This window comes from Natator depressus, chromosome 13 (genome assembly GCF_965152275.1).
Source record: "Natator depressus isolate rNatDep1 chromosome 13, rNatDep2.hap1, whole genome shotgun sequence".
Lineage (NCBI taxonomy): Eukaryota > Metazoa > Chordata > Testudines > Cheloniidae > Natator > Natator depressus.
The window spans coordinates 19,730,424-19,751,283 of NC_134246.1; the positions used below are offsets into that span (position 1 = coordinate 19,730,424).

The following is a 20,860-nucleotide window of genomic DNA, read 5'->3' on the forward strand; positions in this document are numbered from 1 at the left end:
TTATCTTGGCTGCATCGCAGAAACTAGGGTATGTTCTGAAGGCACCTTAGCCATGGCCTGAGAAGTAATTTTTTTCCCATACAAAAATATTTTATCAAATCCTCAAATCCATCCATCTTAGATCATGCCACTTCTATTCCATTTTTACCGGAAATTGCTTTCATGGCTAAAGCCTCCTCAACTATGTTGAAGTGTTATTTGTTGGGACATGGGCAAGAACCTGCAAAGGCTGGTTGTTAGATTCAACCTAATCATGACGTTCTTGATCAGAGGGGTTTCTGCCATACTTAAGAAATCTGGCATTGTTTGCCAATGTCCTTTACGTTTAAATAAACGTTTACTCCTGGAAGAAGATTCATGTTTATCTTGTTTAAAATTAGAGAGCCAGGTCCTCAAGTTGTTAATTATTTATCTAGCCACTCATCATCAAGTGTATACGTCAATTAACCAGAGTTTGCCTCCCCGACAGAGCACATCTGCTCCTTCTTGCTTAAATCAGCAATGAAGCCATAGCATTGAAGACTTTCCCTGGCAATGTGTTACAACTAGAACGAGACAATTGTTTTTCTGCAGAACCAATTTTTCCCTCCTCCAAAAAGCCAAAAAAACCCCCGACCCCATAGATTTGGTTTGAATTTGGCATGCTGAGAATAAAAGTTTCAACTTTTCTTCATTTTGGAATGTCCCTCAATTTTAAGAAGTTTAAAAATTTCAAAATCAAAACCAAATATTATGGTTGACATGACAAACCATTTTTTCCAACATTTCAGTTTGGCAAAAATTTCAAAACATTTTCATTTCAGGTCAACCAAAAAAACAATTTTTTTTCCAGATGTGCCCCTGAACCAAATATCTGTTATCCACACAGCCTGAATTATACCATCTGCCTGGTTTTGAGATGGCAAGGCAGATCAAACAGAAAATTTACACTGAGTGCTGAGAGAGAAAACCTCTGTTGAAAACACAAATACTAGCATTAATAGTGTGGCAAGTACAACTAACCCAGCCAATTGCTTTCTGCAGACCCGGAACTGGCAGTCAACTACGAGGGACAGCCAGTGGCACTGCTGGTGCACTAAGGTTGTTTGCACTTTGCAGAACTCTTGCAGTTATTAATGGGACAGAACACCGTGCTGTTTAATGGATATATTTAGAAATGGGCTAATAACTCATTCTTTCTAAATTGGTTTGGAAGCCTGACCACAAAATCTGTTTCCTCATCTAACCTGCTCATGTTGTTGTCTATAGCTCTGTGGCTTGTGAGCATAAGGAGAGGGGCACTAGGTCACTGTTTGGTTACATATTTGACACCAATTCAGTCCAGGTTCCCTACCACACTATTAGAAAGTGGTCAGCTCTGTGCATCATGTACTCAGTCACAGCACTGGTCTACACTCCGACTAGGACATGCTAGTGACAGCCATTTGTTGTTTGCACATTTCAAGCAGAGTTTCCCTAATGGGCATGGACAGAGAACTTTTTGTCTGAGAATTGGGATGTCAGAATCAGGGGCGGGGATATACAGTGATCTATAGGATAGACTGTTGGCAGGGCTTAGTAAACAAAAAATCCTTGTCTTTGTCAGCTAGAATCTTGCTAATGGAAAGGATGTATAAACATAATTCTAGCTAACACGGGCCTAATCAGCAAGGACAGGGCCAAATTCTAGGAGCTTTCCTTTTTATATGGAGGCGCCTCTGTTCAGGAAATCTTTAAAAATCAAAGCACCCAGCTAAACACACTGAAGCAAATTGTTATTCTTAAACAACTCACTTGCCAAAGTATAAGATTGTTTCTGGCTTAATGGCTCCATCCAGGTGGACATGAAGTTCTACCTGTAATAAAAATGAGTAAATTAAATAAATAAATAAATAAAATTTTAAAAAAAGACACAACAATGACACATTCATATAACTGTGAAAGTAATCTCTGGATCAGAAGATGCTACAAATACAACCAGTGTGGTGGAGTCACAAGATGGGAGCTAAGAGAGAGAACATAGAAAGCTACACAATATAGAAAAGATACTTGATAAGTGTAAGTTATTTATTGAATGTCTGAAAATTGACAGAATTGGATTCATTGTTCTTCCTGGAGGTCACATTTTTAACATTCCTTTACAAGCAAACTCTGTTTCCAGGAACGTTTACACTGCTCAGGAAGTTGTCCTACTCATAGTTGGTCCCCCAATAAGTAGGGGCGGGGGAGCAACATTTGCTTCTATCCTGCTCCATCTTGATATTCATAATCTCTTAAACCAGTAGCCCTCATCCGTTCCAAACCACTGTACCCCTTTCAGGAGTCGGATTGGTCTTGTGTACCCTCAAGTTTCACCTCACTTAAAAAACTACTTGCTTACAAAATCAAATATAAAAATATAAGTGTCACAGCACACTAATACTGAAAAATTGCTGACTCTCATTTTTACCACATAATTATAAAATAAATCAAATGGAATATAAATATTGTACTTACATTTCAGTGTACAGTATATAGAGAGTGGTATAAACAAGTCGTTCTCTGTATGAAATTTTAGTTTGTACTGACTTTGCCAGTGCTTTTTATGTAGCCTGTTGAAAAACTAAGCAAATATCTAGATGAGTTGATGTACCCCCTGTCATGGAGTCCCCCAGGTGATGCTTTGGGACTGCTCCCTATGAAGCCAGGCAGGACTCTGGTGAAGTCTCCTATCTGTGAGCAGACTGTCTGCAGGGCAAAAAGCTCACACAGCTTCCACCTTCCTGGGTCTGACCTTCGAGCATTCAGCATCCTCTGCCCCTCCGTGCGCTTCCCACAGCGAGTCCGCCCAGGTGGGGTCCTGGGGAAGCCAGAGGGTCCTGCACCCCAACTTCGCAGTCAGACGTGACTCTTAGCCAGCCAGTAAAACAGAGGTTTATTAGATGACACGAACATGGTCTAAAACAGAGCTTGTAGGTACAGAGAACAGGACCCCTCAGCCAGGTCCATTTTGGGGGGCAGTGAGCCAGACAACCACGTCTGCACTTCACTCCTCCTCCCCAGCCAGTCCCAAACTGAAACTCTTTACAGCCCTTCCTCCTCTGGGCTTTGTCTCTTTCCCGGGCCAGGAGGTCACCTGATCTCTTCGTCTTCAACCCTTTAGCTATCACCTTGCAGGGGGGAAGGGCCAGGCCATCAGTTGCCAGGAAACAGGGTGTCGGCCATTCTCTGTGTCCAGACACCTGCCCTCTGCAACGATCATACACCCTTATCCCACCACCTAGATACTTAAGAACTGATTAGGGGAAACTGAGGCACCCCCACAATATTCAGAGAAAAATATTAAGAACAGTCCCACTTCGTCACACCCCCATCAGACCTCTGTGTACCCCCAGGGGTACACGTACCCCTTCTTGAGAACCACGGTCTTAAAGGCTGACTAATCCTGATTTCTGCTTGCCGAGAATACCATTCCACAAGCACGTCAATTTCTCAACCAAAAGCTACTCCTGCTTTGATCATGTTTCAAAATGGTGCTTTAGTTTTGCGCTATTGTCTCATGTGTAATGGGCCTAATCACCTTTAATTCTAAACCCCTGCTGCCACACACTTTCAAAGATAAATAATTTCTGCTAGGAGCAAGACCTCTTGGAAAATGGAAGACTGGTACCTTTTCAACATTTGGTGGATGTTGCAAATTATTTAGGAGAAAGTTGATAAAAATGATTTGGAAAGCACAAAATTAAGGGGAAAAAACCTTGATGATAAGATGTTTAAGTAATATTTTGTGTGTGCAAATACAATTGTTCTGGGAACACTGGGAGAGAATGAGACTTGCAAAGGAAAATGTGAAGAAGTTCTCAAGTCCATCACAATTACAGAGGAAGAATGGGATGAGATATTGTAATTAATTCCAGGCATGTGGAGAGGAGAGAGGCATGGCTTACATCTTTCTTTATAATAAATGTTCAGTGTCAATTTACCAGTGCTTGGAAGCACATGTAAACAAATGCTCTTCTGTACCATGGGCCTCCCACAGAGGCTGTTTCTGATATCTCCTGGGATCATGTTCACCAAAAATGACTTTTTGGAAAGCGAAAAGCATTGAACAGATTCATTTTATTGAAGTTTTTGCCACATTACTAAGCCGTTAAGGGAAATTTCTCATCTTGTTGACTTGCACTAAGGGGAGCTGTGCACATAATTCTCTGCAATCTCAAGGAGAAAACGCCCCTCAGTTGTTTTTAAAACGTTATCCAGACCAAATGAAACATTTTTTAAAATCACAACAGGCATTCAGCGGAGAGATGAGTGAGGATAGTCATAGTATGAAGAGCACAAGACCTTGGTTATTACATGTCTATTGTGTCCAAGTCTTTCTGACAACTGCATGGATTGCAATGTACCTACCTTGAAACAAAGAGACTATCCTATGAATAGACACTTAAGAGATCTGGACTGTTCAGTTTAGAGAAAAGTATGAATTAAGAAAGACAAAGTAATGAATGGGACAGAGGAGGTAAATGAGGCACACCTGTCTGCTTGTTATTAATAGGAGAGATGAGGACATTCAAAGAAATTTTAAAGGCAATAAATTTAAGACTGAGAATAAAAAAAAATGTAATACAATGCAAATTTAACCTGTCGAACTCACTGCTACAGGATATTGAACTCAGGAACTTAATAGGATTCAGTAAAAGACTGGACATTTATGTTGATAATGAGAATACCCACAGTTACATTAAATACTATTAAAAAAAAAAGGAAGAGGTATAAATCCTCTTGGCATCAGAGCATACGCCAACCAATAACTGACAGGGGTTAGAAACAAACTACCCCTACTGACACGTTATTCCTTAATCATTCCTTAATGGTCCCCTTCAGGGTTTACCTCTGACACAGTTGCTACTGAGCAAAGTAAAAAACAAGAACTGAACTAGCTGGACTACCAGTCCGATTTGGTAATTCCTGCTACTCTGTGTTAAAGTAGTGGGTTTTGGAGTTTGCTCTGCTCATGCCCATCCTGCTGTCTTTCAGGAGTTCCAGACTTTTGGGCCAGTCACTGAGAAAGCTATCTCCTGCATATAGGGGTTGCCACCCATCCAGGTTTTCCCAAGATCGTCCCTTTTTCGAGGTAGCTGTCCTGGGAAATCTCTAAGAGTGCTCGGTACGCACTGCCAGCTGTCCAGTTTTGTGGGCTAAGGAGCATCCCGGATGTCCCATTTTCTTTCCAACCACAGAGGTGGCTACCCTACCTGCACATGAGTCTGATGCAAGGTCCACAGTTCCATTGGAACATGCCATTGCAGCAAGCCACGGTCACATGGAGAGCTTTGAGTGAGACTAAAACCTGGAATTTGAGCCAGTCTTACAACAGGAGCCAGGGCAGACAGCAAAAACAGTGGAATGATAGACTCTTGATGGCCTGAGATGCTGGACAAACAGACTGCTCCATTCAAAACCAACTGCAGCTTTCAGTTATAATCATCAAGCCTAGATGTCATGGATATGATAACTGCGGCCAAGTACAAAGCATTCTACATCATGATTAAGGCTACATTTTAGTTACAGAAAAAAGAAAAAAGAAAAGAAGTACTTGTGGCACCTTAGAGACTAACCAGTTTATTTGAGCATGAGCTTTCGTGAGCTACAGCTCACTTCATCGGATGCATAGCATATCGTGGAAACTGCAGAAGACATTATATACACACAGAGACCATGAAACAAAACTTCCTCCCACCCCACTCTCCTGCTGGTAACAGCTTATCTAAAGTGATCATCAAGGAGGGCCATTTCCAGCACAAATCCAGGTTTTCCAGACTCCAGCGAGAAACTGCTGAATTGGAATTCATTTGCAAATTGGATACTATTAATTTGGGCTTGAATAGAGACTGGGAGTGGCTAAGTCATTATGCAAGGTAGCCTATCTCCCCTTGTTTTTTTCCTACAAACCCCCCCCAAGACGTTCTGGTTAAACTTGGATTATTGCTGTGCACATTGTAAGATGAGCTATTGCCAGCAGGAGAGTGAGTTTGTGTGTGTGGTTTTTGGAGGGGGGTGTGTGGGGGGGGGTGGGGTGGTGAGAAAACCTGGATTAGTGCTGGAAATGACCCACCTTGATTATCATGCGCATTATAAAGAGAGGTTTCAAAGAGGGATGGGCTATTACCAGCAGGAGAGTGAGTTTGTATGTGTGTCGGGGGGGGGGGGGGGGGGAGGGTGAGAAAACCTGGATTTGTGCTGGAAATGGCCCTCCTTGATGATCACTTTAGATAAGCTGTTACGAGCAGGACAGTGGGGTGGGAGGAAGTTTTGTTTCATGGTCTCTGTGTGTATATAATGTCTTCTGCAGTTTCCACGATATGCTATGCATCCGATGAAGTGAGCTGTAGCTCACGAAAGCTCATGCTCAAATAAACTGGTTAGTCTCTAAGGTGCCACAAGTACTTCTTTTCTTTTTTCTTTTTACGAATACAGACTAACACGGCTGTTACTCTGAAACCTGTCATTTTAGTCACAGGTATTTTTAGTAAAAGTCATGGACAGGTCGCAAGCAGTAAACAAAAATTCATGGCCTGTGACTGGTCCATGAATTGTACTATATACCCCTAACTAAAACTTGGGCTGGGGGTGCTCCAGGGAGGCAGTGGCCCGTGACCCCTGCTGGTGCTCAGGAAGAAGGGGGGTGGTGCACAGCCTAGGACCCCTGATGGTGCTGGGGAGCGTAGGAGGAGGTGGGCTCCCTACCCAGCTCTGCGCAGCTTCCCCGAAGCAGCCAGCATGTCCCTGCAGCTCCTAGTGGGAGGGAAGGTCAGGGGGACTCCGCGTGCTGCTCCCACCATGAGCACTGGTTCCACAGCTCCCATTGGCCAGGAACCGCAGCCAATGGGAGGTATGGGGGCAGTGCCTGCAGGCAGGGGAAGCGTGCACAGCCCCTAGGCCCTTCCATCTAGGAGCTGCAGGGACATGCCAGCCAGTTACAGGGAGCCCCCCCCCCGACGTAAGCGCCACCCCACACCCCAACCTCCTGCCCCAGCCTTGGGCCAAGCCCCCTCCCACACCCAAACTGCTGCTGCTGGCCCAGGGGCTGCCCGAGTGCTCGGGGAGTCCCAGAGCCAGCCGCACCGGCCGCTGCAGAAGTCACGGAAAGTCATGGAATCCGTGAATTCCATGACCTCTGTGACAGACTCGCAGCCTTAATTATGACCCTATGTAAGGGAAGGGTGGAACTGCTCATCTTTAGCAGTGGCCTCAGGATTACAGGCAATGCTTTTCTCTCTGCCCCGATTTGCAAATCCCTGAATGGGACTGGATCTAGTTACCTGTTTTTTATTCTAGGGCGGCATTCAGTTTCTGTGGAGATGGATGCAAACACAAGAACCCAGACTGACCAGGTTTTGACCTTGTCTTTCACAGGCATGAGATTTTTACCCATACCAGAATTATACGGTTCTAGTAATTAGGACAGAGTGGGACCCAGAATGGAATCAGCTGTGGGGGAAGATGGGGCGCAGAGGACAAGGGAAGCAATAGAAGGAGAGAGGTAGCAGCAGGGAAGGAGGGATGGGAGTCAAGGTGGAAGAAGTTAGCAAGAGGGACAGTAGTGAAGGATGTGGATGGAAGAAAGTGCAGCAGCAGGAGGGAGCTGTAGACCATGCAGAGCACAAAGTGATACAGGTCCTGGATCCATCCTCCTCAGAAATGTAAAAACCTGGCAAGTTTTGAATTATTGGGCTCCAATTCCATTCAATTATTGAGTCTTCACAGAGGTGTCACTCCTTGGGGGTTTTGGTGGCCACACAACCCTTTGATGGAATTATAGGCTTGAGGCTCACTATCCATCTTTATTCCACATTGTGCCATGTACAAAATCCTAGCAACGTGCATCTACAAGTTCCTAGCTCATCTCAAACATTTCCTGCAAAAGCGACCCACAAGTGACAGCAACATTAAGTAGCTTCCTTTAAATTGTGGGCCATCTGCCTCTACCCTCTGTTGCTATTGTAAACAAGACACTGGTAAACTGCAGCAGGAAAGTAACAAGGTTCCACTCCATGTCTCCGGGAGAGGGTTCTCTCCACCTCAAATAGCTTGCAATAAAACAGGGATAATAAAGTTGGGTGAGGCGCATCTGAGCAAAGTAGCGTACAGCTTGCAAGGAAAATGCCCAGCACCCTCAGATTCCCTGGGCTACAAGGAACAAGCAAAATCTGACAAAAGCCTTGTCTATCCAAATGAAATGGACAAGTAGGGAACTGGATAAGCACAGAACTTTTTGCATTGTTTATCATGGCTGATCGACTCTTTGTTTCACTCTGCCTCCTTGGGACTGGGGAACACCATTCCCTTTCCCAGAAACTCTTCTGCCAGGTGCTATTGGTTCTTGAGGACGTGGATGACTGTTACAAAGATCTAGCTCTTCTTCTACCCTATGCAGTTCAAACATCCAGTGATGTCTCATCCAGCTTCACCACTGCTGGGGAACTTGGCCCTCATCCACTGGTCCATCGTTGGCTCTCGCTCATTACTCTGAGCGGGGCCCTTATCAGGTACTACTTCAAACTTTCCATTGAAGGGCAAAGGGGTGCACGCTGACCCCACCTGGCGCCACCTGCAGGGCCACTCCAGAGATTGGTGGATTCACAGGATTGAGCCAGATCTGGGAACTTCGCTACATGATGCCTGGTGTGACACGATTAACCACGGTCATTCTGGCTGGCACACTGGTCCTCAGTAGACTAGGCATGTTTGGGAAAATCATCAACGTATGCAAAGGACATGACCTTATTTTAGATCAATGAGTTCTCCAACAACTAAGGACTTAGATAAATCAGCTTTCACTGAACCACATCTCTACACAGAGAAGTGCAAATAAGCTAAAGCAAGCAGAGAACTAAGGAACATTTATATTATACCCTTAGAGGGGCCAGAACAGTGAGAGATGGAAGAGGCTATGCTCTCAAATACATTGCCCTGCATGACAGGACAGAGGAAACAGCTATAGTATATACAAAATGATATAGTACTAGTAAGGCCTTGCAGTTTGGACTAAGTTATAAATGTGCTGCAGATCAACTAACTCTCGGTCAGGGTTTTGCCTGTTGCGCAATGTTCCCCCTGAAAGACCCCTCCAGCTGGTGCCCTCACATAGTACTGCCAAATAGGCTAAGCCTCCCTTGGCTAGAAGCAGGCTACATCTGCACTGGCAGAGGACAATGGAAGGGATGACTGTGCTTGTTGGTTTATAAAACTAACTCCACAGTGGGCCAAATCAGATAAAGCTGTCTCTTGAATTCCTTTGAGTGTTAACTCTTTCAGGGCTGCTTGACAAATGATGACCTATTGCTCAGTCCATGGGTCTTCATCAGTATTGCGACCAGCAACATGTTCTTCAAGCCATCTTTAAAGATGGCTGGGTAGATGGGACATGATGTGCACTTGCTTCCCTTCTGGAGATCTGGCTTCAAATCCTATTTGTGCCCTAGCTGAGAGTGAGCTTGTTGATCATCACCTGGTTGGTCCATGTCAAAAATCCACTTTGCAAACTGTCACAATATTCAAGCCTTGTTGAGAAGACTGGACTAGCTGAGGCAATACTGAAGGTCAAGAGGGGTAAGCGTGCACAGAAAGTGCAGGTACCCAGCATACCTGGCTCTCAACAGGGCCATTTGCCCTTCACTTACATAATCAGTAAATTCACAGATGGCTTTTAAAAAAAGGCCATCAGATACGGTGACCCAGAAAAGCAGCCTTTGAGCCAGGTGACACAGAGTGTTTACTCATTCTGTTTTAAGGCCTGATTTTCCTTTTCACTTACACCAAAGTTAGGGAAAGGTCCATGGAAGTTAATATGTAGGAGGGTAAATACCTGGGAGGGTGAAGAGCTATTTAAGCTAAAGAATAGCGTCGGCACAAGAACAAATGGATATGAACTGGCCATGAACAAAGTCAGGCTGGAAAGTAGAGGATGGTTTCTAATCAGAGGGATGAGGTTCTGGAACAATGTCCCAATAGGAATGGTGGGGGCAAACAACTTAATTAGTTTTGAGAGAGAGCTGGACAAATTTATAAGTGTGACTGTATGACGGGATTGCTTGTGATGGTAGGAAGCAGGGCTTAACAGCCCTGGGGCTCACTTCCAGTTTATATCGCTAAATGCTCATGCTCCAGGGTTTCAGCTGGCCAGCTGCAGGGGTCAGGAAAGGATTCCAAGTGTATTCTGGGGTGGTGGGTGGGCTTCAAATCTCCCTCCTTAGAAGCGTCAAGGATGGCCACAACTGGAATGGGACATTGGACAGAGTGGGTCAGGGCTTTCAGGTGGCACCAAGCAGTCTCTCTCAGAGATGCTTAGCTGCTTGGATCTTGCTCACACGCTCAGGGTCTAACTGATCACCACATGTGTAGTCTGGAAGGCGTTCCCCCCCCACGTCCAACAGGCACTGACTGTGGTGCGGGGGTTCGCCTTCCTCTGTATCATATGGGTGCAGGTCACTTGTCAGGATTATCTTGGTATATCTCACTTAATTTCCCTGCCACTGCAGAGGCCTCAGCCCCTCCTCTTGTCTGCCTGTGGCCATGGGTGGCAGGTATAATAGGCCAGGGAAGGCAAGGCTGCCGCCGACCCGCCGCTGGACACCTGGGCCGCTGTGGCCCCGGCCCTTCCTCGAGACCCCCACCGCCTCCTCCACTCTACACCCCACCCCCATACAGGTCCCCACTGCTCACCATGTCCCTCGTCCTCCAGACAGGGGAGTGAGGAGGGATGTGGAGAGCCAGCAGCCGGCAGACTGAGGAGGCTCAGCCAGGTGCTGGGGTCAGCAGCTTGGCTGGGGTGCACTTCAGGGACCCAAGGAGATAGCACTAAGGGGCCAGCAGCTTGGCCTTGGCCCAACTCTGGGGGGCGCGTGGGGGCAGCTCGGCCCGGCAGGCACTTGGGGGCCAGCAGCTCGGCCCAGTGCTCAGGGAGACCAGCAGCTTGGCCCGGAGCTGGGGCAGGCCTGACTCTGGCAGAGGATGCCTGGTGGCTGGAGGGGAGATGGCGGGGGGGTGGCAGCTTGGCCCAATGTGGCTGGGGCGGGCAGGCCGGCCGTGGCTCCTCCAGTCATGGGGGCCCCCTCAGAGTCAGGGCTTCTCCTTTTATGGGGTGGGATGGGGGTTTTGGGGCTCCAGTGTGCAGGGCCTTGGGTGGAAGGGGCAGGGCTGGCAGGCTAGCCTCCCCAAAGTGGGGTTCACCTGCCACCCATGCCTGTGGCATATAATAGTAGTCTCTCTTCCGGGCTACAATGCTTTGATCTAACGTTGGTTGTTGGGTTTGGTGTGCAGGTGCTGGTGGCCTGTGATATCTATGAAGGAGGCTGGAGTAAATGATCTAGTGGTCCCTTCTAGCCTTAAGATCTATTACTCTAATACTGATTTTTACTAACTGTGTAAATGAAATGGGAATGAGGCACTGTCAACCTTTCCCCTAACAATTTGACTTTCAGGGTTTCCTAAATTCAATCAGTGGTTGATTTGATCAAAACCTAAGGATCCAAATAATTTGTATTAATGAGCACACAACTCCACCCATTATGCTGATCAATTGAGGTGGGTATTAATGGATAACCCAGTCAATGACTGTTTAATAATTAAAAAGGCCTTTAATCATCAGTCACTTTGCTCAGGTGTATGTATCAGCACATCATCAGCATTTTCTAAACCACCATATATTAACATGAACAATAACTGGAAACTACAGTCATTGCATGCTGTATCCGTTGACTCATTCAGTTACTGAATAACTTTGAAAACTTCAAGTAAAAAAAATTAAGAAAGATCAAAACTCAGCATGTGGTAGGAGGAAGGAGGACCTGTACACGTGAATATCCACTGTCTGAAGCCAAGGTAGTGATCTGAAAAGCGAAATCAAAGTTTGACGCTGCATGATAGCATCATCCACCCATTCTTGGTTTTTTCCCAGTAAACTGTACTTTGTCCCTATGTCAAAAGTCTTTCAGCAAATGAGAAAATTCTGGGAAGTCACAAAAATCTTTCTGTCATAGAAAATACCCATCCAGCTTGCAGCCTGTTGCTTCCTGGGCAGTGACTGAGCATGTGCAATATCTAGCATTAAACTGTCAATTCCATTCCCAAAAAGCAATTCCACTCTTTAGCATATCACACACACACACAGGGAGAAAACAGTCATCTTGTTTGGATACTACTATTTATAAATGGAAGCTCACCCAAAACTCCCTAATACTAAGACAATGGTGAAATGGTTGTGGAAATGGCATCTAGATGTAGTCTCTAGAAGAAAGCTTCCTGTTAGGGGTTTTTAATGTAAGTCATCGGTATTAGAAATGTGAGATCTTTACAGCAAGGTTACAGAAAATGCTGTTGTTAGACAGACACCACATATTGCTTTCTCATCTCTCCTCTGTTACTTCGTGTTGGGCGTATGTCACCATTAAAAAAAGGCCCATCACACACATTGAACCTTGGAGGGTTCGGAGTAACACCTGCCCTACATTAGAAGTTCCTGGGATTTATTAGGGTTTGATAACTCAACAGCAATGCTACACAGTCTGTTGGACAGCATATGCATGTCGCACGCCAGCCTATGTTCTCATCCCACTGTTCTGTCTGCTACCGCTGTTCTTTTGAATGGACAAAGTACTGAAAGTGCAGAGATTCCTGCTCTCAGAAGCACCTTGCTCAGCTGGTTCAGATGCATGCTGTCAGTTAGGAACTAGTCACGCCTTATGTCTCAGGGAAGTTATAAGAGCTATGATGAAAAGAGGGCACCTTGACACTAATTAGAGACAACTCATGAAATGAGGTCCTTGTCAGAGTACTTATGCTGGTCATAATGTTGACAGCAAGGGACAACATTTTTCTACTAAGACACTGGGCCAGAAATTCTATTTTTCTACTATAGGTAGTATCTGTCCCCTCCCAAGGACTCTGAGTAACAGGAGAAAGTCATCCACTAAAGCAACAAGGGCTGTATCCATACCACATCCTAGACTGTAACCTGACAGAGGAATCCAGAATACTAGTAGTTTTACAGACTGCTTTTTTCTAGCTTCTCAATTAGCTTGCTTAGGAAAAACAGGTTAGACATCCAAGCAGTTGTTAGTACAGTCTCAATGGTCAAAAGATAGTTTCTTCGGTATTGTCTATTGCATGTTTCAGACCGAGTGACAGATCCTTCTTGTCAAAACAGGGGTTGACCTTATCTGCTCAGAGGAGTCTCAGATGTTCTGTACTCTTTTAGAATCCAGAAAGAGAAGGGGTCAGAGTCACAGGTGCTTTCTATGCTTCTTATTATGTCTTACGTGAATAGGCTGAATTCCTGAAAAAAGGGCATTATGTTTCTGGTCCTGACCTGTGCTTAGCTTGTTCTTGGTGGCCCATGAAGCCAGCCAAGTGATCAGCGAATGTCTCTATGAAATAAGATGATAGTTCTTGGCACCAAACGGTGCTACAACTGAGAAGAGGCAATCTGGGTTCACTAACGGATTCAGGATCTGGAAAAGTTATGCAAAGCATGACTTGGCTACCTATCAGATTCCAAATTACACAGCATTTTTTCCCCTGGATCATATCTTGTCTTTACCGGCTCCTGCTACTCCACTATTTTAACAGTCAGTGAGATGCATAAATGAGAGAAGCAGTCATTTATGCTTCAGATGGCAAAAAATTAAAGTAATCACTGTGGGTCAATTTCTGCTCTTAATGGCACTGACGAAATGTACTGATTCTCTGGAGTTCCATCATTGTAACTCCAAGGAGGATTTGGTGTCTAATGTCTAAGGATGGCTGGGGTTTGATGGCATGACTGTAAAGAGGCATCTCCCACCGGAGATGGCACACATATTACTGGAATAAAACATGCATAAGAATACCTGTGTACAGACTTTTCTAAGTAGCTGTATTTTTCTGATGTCAGCTCAAGCTCAGAGGAGAAAAAACTCAGAATGAAAGAACATGAACCTTACAAGCATCTAGAGGATAATGAGATGATAAATAATGACCACCATAGATTTATCAAAAACAAATCATGCCAGACCAAACTAATTTCCTTCTGTCATAAATATAAAGGGAAGGGTAAACACCTTTAAATCCCTCCTGGCCAGAGGAAAACTCCTTTCACTTGTAAAGGGTTAAGAAGCTAAGCACCTGACCAAAATGACCAATGAGGAGACAAGATACTTTCAAAGCAGGGGGGGAGGGGACGACAACAAAGGGCTCTCTCTGTCTGTATGATGCTTTTGCCGGGACCAGAGCAGGAATGCAGATCAGAACTCCTGTAAAAAGTCAGTAAGTAATCTAGCTAGATATGCATTAGATTCTGTTTTGTTTAAATGGCTGATAAAATAAGTTGTGCTGAATGGAATGTATATTCCTGTTTTTGTACCTTTTTGTAACTTAAGGTTTTGCCTAGAGGGATTCTCTATGTTTTGAATCTGATTACCCTGTAAGGTATTTTCCATCCTGATTTTACAGAGATGTTTCTTTTACTTTTTCTTTAATTAAAATTCTTCTTTTAAGAATCTGATTGCTTCTCATTGTTCTTAAGATCCAAGGGTTTGGGTCTGTGTTCACCTATGCAAATTGGTGAGGATTTTTAATCAAGCCTTCCCCAGGAAAGAGGGTGTAATGCTTGGGGGGATATTTGGGGGGGGGGGGCAGGGGGGGAGATGTTTCCAAGTGGGCACTTCCCCTGTTCTTTGTGTAACACTTTGGTGGTGGCAGCGTTTAACCTAAGCTGGTAAGAATAAGCTTAGGGGGTCTTTCATGCAGGTCCCCACATCTGTACTCTAGAGTTCAGAGTGGGGAAGGAACCTTGACACCTTCTTTCACAGGATTACAGGCCTAGTGGATGGGAGGAAGCAGCAGATGTGATAGATCTTGATTTTAGTAAGGCTTTTGACATAGTTCCACATGTTACTCTCATCAACAAACTAGGGAAATGTGGTCTAGATGAAACTACTATAATATGGGTGCACAACTGATTGAAAAACAGTACTCAAAAAGTAGTTCCTGCAGGGGTCTGTATTAGGTCTGGTACTATTCAACATTTTTATTAATGACTTGGATAACAGAGTGAAGAGTAGCCTTATAAAATTTGCGGATGACACCAAGATGGCAGGGAAACTAGAAGGCAGGATTCGAATTCAAAATGACCTTGAAAAACTGGAGAACTGATCTGAAATCAAAAAGATGAAATTCGATAAAGGCAAGCGCAAAGCACCACACTTAGGGAGGAAAAAATCAAATGGAGAATAACAACTGATCAAGTGCTGAAAAGGATCTGGAGATTATAATGGATCGCAAATTGAATACGAGATATGTGATGCCGTTGCAAAAAAGGCTAATAGAATTCTGGGGCGTATTACCAGGAGTGTCGCATGTAAAATATCGGAGATAATTGGCCTGCTCTATTCGGCACTGGCGAGGCCTCAGTTGAGTAGCGTGTCCAGTTTTAGACACCAATTTTAAGAAAGACATGGACAAATCGGAGAGTGTCGACAGGAGAGCAACAAAAATGACAAAAGATTTAGAAAGCCTGACTTATGAGGAAAGGTTAAAAAAATTGGGCATGTTTAGTATTGAGAAAAGAAGAAGGGGGGGGGGAGAGACACACACACCTGATAACAGTCTTCAAACCTGTTAAGGGCCGTTATAAAGAGATCAGTGATCCATTGTCCTCCATGTCCTCTGAAAGTAGGACAAGAAGTAATCGGTTTAACCTGAACCAAAGGAGATTTAGGGTAGATATTAGGAAAAGCTTTCTAACTATACGGATAATTAAATACTGGAATAGGCTTCCAAGGGAGGTTGTTGAATCACCATCACTGGTGGTTTTTAAGAACATGTTGATAAACCTCTGCAATGGGTGCGTATAGTCGGTCCTGCCTCAGGTTAAGGGACTGGACTACACCTCTTGAGCTCCCTTCCAGTCCTACATTTCTATGATTTCTGACTTCTGAGGAACTGAAAGAATAGAGGCATTTTCAGCTGTTTGAAATTTTAATGAGCTGTGCAGATGTTTATCTTTTACTTAACCTCTCACCCTGCAGAAAAACCAGGAAGATCGCTCAACAATGTGATGTCTCACATCCACTCTCTTTCTTCCTCCTTTCAGTTGAGGATAACTAACCACAGATTGAGAATTAGCTGCCACCCATTTGGATGAAGTGCCTGTTGAAAGCTGAATTCTGCCCTACCAGCAGCAACCAAAGTAAACCAAAGATTGAAGCGAGTCGAAGATTCAAAGAGAGAACCAGATTCTGATATCATTTATGCCAGGTTTGTACCACAGAAACTGAGATCAGAAGCTAGCCAAGAGGCGGCTTCTTTGGTGATGTTCTCTGCAAGAGACCAAAGATATGAAACTAAGCATCTATTTTCTATTCTTCCCTCTCTCCTTCTTTATGTTTTCTGTCCAAGTATAAACACAATGAACACCATGATTTGTATAAGTAAAGTGTAACCTATGACCTTGCTTCAGATGTATTTGTACTGCAAATGGCTAAGTGAAATATCAGAGTACATTTTACAGCTGTGATCTGTGTGATGTCTTTGGGCAGACAGAAATTGTCACCAGCAAAGAACTGAACAAAACATACCCCCAAAAATACAAAAAATCTGAAACAGAAAGCCTGTTACAACAATGAGGGTTCTAAGAGAACAAAAACCACTCTACAACCCAAAGCCAGAGCATATTTAGTACATATCCCAAAATCCTATCAACATGTGATTATCAGCACACTGTCACTGAAGCTTATATATATAAAAAAATGTAAGCTCCGAGTTTGATTTTTTCTAACAATGGACCACTCAGCCACTAGAGGTTCTCCAGAAAGCCTAAGTTTTAAATAATAAGCTATTAAGGAAAGTGGTGTGTGTCGTGACCTTTATTTTTCATTAAATGAGACACACTGAGACCAGCTTAGACCCTATGCTTGATTTCTGAACAGTTTAATGTCAAACATACTGCACATTACACAAAAGATGTATTTATCTAAATTCAATAAGACCAAGAAAACTTTTTGGTCTATGTTCATCTAACACAGAGTGTAAATTATTCTTTCAATGTGCTGCAAGCAGAACACTCTCAAATATCCTTTGTTTTAAATGGTGGTTGTAAAGGTGATGGGAGGCTGGATGACTCAGGGAATTGAGAATATACACAGCATTTCACCTACATATCAATGGCTCTGATGGAACTCATACTGATAGTGACTGAAAGGGATCATCTAACAGTAATTTTGTGGCCTCCATCCAGATCAAAGCAGACAGCTATCCACCCAAAAATACTACCACTAGTTTCCCCCTTTGTTGGCAGTAGCAACCAGGAGGCAAAGGACCACATGCATCATGTAGACTGAAGTCTCCTCTGATCCTAATGGGGGAATTCCAGCTCAGCATTGAGCTACAATAGCAGGATAGCTTGGAGGAATCTGGCACTGCTGCTTCCCATGCTGTGCCCCTGGTCTGCCCAATAAACAGGACTTCATACTCCATGTTCTGGTCTAGGCCCGGGAGGCCTGGCAGGGGTGCTCCGAAAAAGCGAGGCTCAAACGCGGCAAAGCGGCGAATTATTGGCTTTATTGAACGTAAGTGACACACCTGCAACGGGGACTCCAAGAGTTGCTGTCACAGAGGCGGAGAGCCCAGCGCACCGGAGCAATGCCTGGGACGGAGTCCAATGAAGGGGCGGGTAGCAGGCATTAATATACACTTAACGTTATCAGCTCATGTATAATTACTACAGGGTTGTGCTCCTTTACTGGCAAGGGGCCGGTTGAGGACCGGTTCCTCATGTCCGACACTGACCGATAGTAACCATCTGCACGAGAAAGCGTTCTTCCCTAGCTAGGCCGTCATAGAGTCTTCCGCAGTCCTTTACGCTCCATGACCATAAATTTGACACCTTTTTCCTGCACTGATTTCACTAGGAGGCTTAATGAGTATATCGTAAGCTTGGGTAGTCAACAAAAAATCTTCTAGGTCATTCCTAGAAAGTCGTCTCTCTTGCCTGCTTTTCCTGCTTGCTCACATTAACAGAAAGTTTAAATCTCAGTGTTAGACCTTTTTTCAATATGGAAATTAGTTCTAAAATGGCAAAATTTACAATCAATATTTTGTGATTTTTAGTTGTCTGAAGTCAGTCTGAAAAAACATCCAAGGGGCTTCCTGTACCTGAGAGGGGCCCTAGGAGCATGTGCAGTGACAGTGGTGCAGGGGGGAAGTGGGGGCCCCTCCCCTGGAGCTCGCTGCTGCCTGCAGGGAGAGGGCTGGGGAGAATCCTCCTCGCAAGCCCTTGCCCCGGGGCAGCCTGTCTGCACCCCAAACTCCTCATCCTGAGCCCTGTCCCACCTCAGAGCCCGCACCCCTGGCCAGAGCCCACACCCCTAGCCAGAGCCCACATCCCAACCCCCTGCCCCAGCCCTGAGCCCCCTCTCACACCCCAAACCCCTCATCACCAGCCCCACCCTAGAGCCCTCACATTTTTACATTATTTTTAAAAATATACAGTATATTGGCTTACAAGGCCGGGGGGCCGGACTTGGACCTGTTCTGGGCACCACCAAAAATTATACAAACCTGCCGCCCCTGCTCACTGCTATCAAAAGGCAGCAACAACTGGTGCAGCTGTAGCTGGAAACTACAAACACTTGCCGTTACACGGTGTCAGTGCTGTGTCAGCGACTCTCTCAGCAGCAACAGGTATTGCAGTTCTGCTGTCAGACCAGGCTTCCTACTACAGTCCCTTTAGGGCGAGAACCGGACAGCATCTTCCCGCGTGCATAGACAGCGCCTAGCCCAATGTGGGTGCTGCTAACCGCAGTACAAATAATAAGTCCGCAGGATGAGCAAGAAAGAAAGTGGAAGCAGCAGAACACAAACGCTTACCAGCAAAATGGGTGGCGATAGATTCTGCAAAGCCACTCCAGATAAATACAAGCCCGGCTCCGCGCAATGGCCCTTCCCGTGCGGTGCAGGCGCCTCTGACGGGAGAGGAACAGCTGGGTCTCCCCGCGTTCCGCGTGTCCCCGGGAGACCTAGGTGGGCTCGCGCCGCCCACCAGCCCCAGGGGTTCGGGGCTGGCCTGGCCCGGCTCGCGTGGTGGCCACGAATCTGGCTCTAGGCAGGGACCCCCACTGCCCCGGGGGGCAGGCACGTGCCGGGGTGTGGGGGGCTGCCCCACCGCGGAGCCGCCCGCCCACGGAAGGGACGCAGCCCCCGGCTCGGACCCAGGAGCACCCAGCACGGGGGAGGCAGCCGGCGCCCGGCTCAGAGCCGCAGCTCGCTGCCCGGCCCGGCGGCGCTGACCCGCTCGCTCACCTTAGGCAGGTCGAAGACGGGCGCCCCCTGCCCCGCGCCCCGCTCCATGCTGCAGCCGCAGCTCCCCTCCAGCCCGCTCTGGCGGGACAGCGGGGCTGCCGGGAGCTTGGAGCCCGGCCCCGCCCAGCGCTCGGGCCGGCCCCGCCTCGCGGACACCCGCCCGCGCCCTTTTCGCGGGACAGAGCTCGCGGCTCTGGTGCTCCCAGCTGCTTGGGATCCGCCGGCCCCTGGCTGCTCTCTGCAGCCTGGCCCTGCCCCAGACCCCACTCCCCTCTGCAGCCCGGGGCTCCCGCACGAATCTCCCTGGCGAGCAGCTTCCTCCTCTCTCCCCCAGACACCCGGGTCCCTCAGATCCCCTACAACTCCCCTGCAACCCCCCCCACGCCCCCTACTGGAGGCTTTGCGGAGGTGCCCGCTGTCCGGAGAAGCCCTGAGGTGGGCTGCAGTGAGTGAGGCTGGGGGCTGCTGGGTTGAAGGAGAGGAGATGACGCCTGCAGCCAGGGGCCACGGTGCCACCATCGCCAACCCTGTCAGACCCGTCGCACCCTGGCACAAAGCAGGGAAGAGAGAGAAAACCAGGGGTCCATTGCAGCCCAACCTACAACAGCAGCCCGGGGAGGGTAGCCGGTCCTGGGAGACCTGTGTGCAGGTGCCAAACCACTGTGCAGAAGGAACCAGCACCATTGCAGTTACAAGAGAGCGGGAGCGTTGTGACATTTGCTGCCAACACATTATTTGCTTTGTTTGTGTATTAAACTCCTTTCCCTTCCCTTTGTCTTTCCTATCTGCTTAATGGGATCCAGCTCTAAAAACAAAGGTATCTACCACTTGGGCTGAAGGTGAAGCTCCATCTGCTGCCATGTGACCATTCATTTAACTCTGAGTTACACAGACGATGTTTAAAATTGAAGTTCCTTGACCCTCAGTCGATAGAGTGGCCTGGCTCAGTTATCATCAACTGGTATTGATGTTTTTCCAGTTGCTACGGAAAACCTCAAACTGCTTGCCCCTCGTGTGTTTTTGCCTTTTAGCCCATAACATCAAGGGCAGGGACCTTGTCAGGCACTTACTATTAATAGTAATAATGAGGTTGCAGCCTGAACAGGGGTTTTTTCAGTCCTGGAGTTGCTGTGTGTCTCTTAGTGGAAGATGGTGAGGTCTCTGTTGGCCTGACATCTTGTTCCGTGCCAGCCATGCTTTACTGCTAAATAAACATAACTCTAGACTCTTCAGGCCAGATTTTTAAAGATATTTAGGCACCTAAAATAAGCACCCAGGAGGATTTGGAATCAATGGGTATTAGGTATCTAGGCCAGTGGTTCTCAAACTGTGGGTCAGGACCCCAAAGTGGATCACAACCCTGTTTTAATGGGGTCATGAGAGCTGGCTTAGACTTGCTGGGGCCTGGAGCCAAAGCCCGAGCCCCACCGCCCAGGGCCGAAGCCCGAGGGCTCCAGCTCTGGGTGGCTGGACTCAGGTTACAGGCACCCTGTTTGGGGCTGAAGCCCCTGAGCTTCAGCTTTGGCCCTCCTCTCCCCACCCAGGGTGGTGGGGCCCGGGTTTT

General features: G+C 46.4%; 1 protein-coding gene across 1 annotated transcript in view; it reads right to left on the reverse strand.

The window, feature by feature from the left end:
• LOC141997698 (adenosine deaminase-like) overlaps positions 1-19,388 on the reverse strand; it is a 38,769-nt gene extending 19,381 nt beyond the window's left edge. The window contains exons 1-2 of the mRNA XM_074970136.1: positions 19,297-19,388; positions 1,774-1,835 (exon numbers count right to left, since the gene is read on the reverse strand). Of these exons, the coding sequence (XP_074826237.1) occupies positions 1,774-1,835; positions 19,297-19,344 (110 nt within the window). The 5' untranslated portion in view covers positions 19,345-19,388. The remainder of the gene's footprint in view (positions 1-1,773; positions 1,836-19,296) is intronic.
• Positions 19,389-20,860: the final 1,472 nt, after the last annotated feature.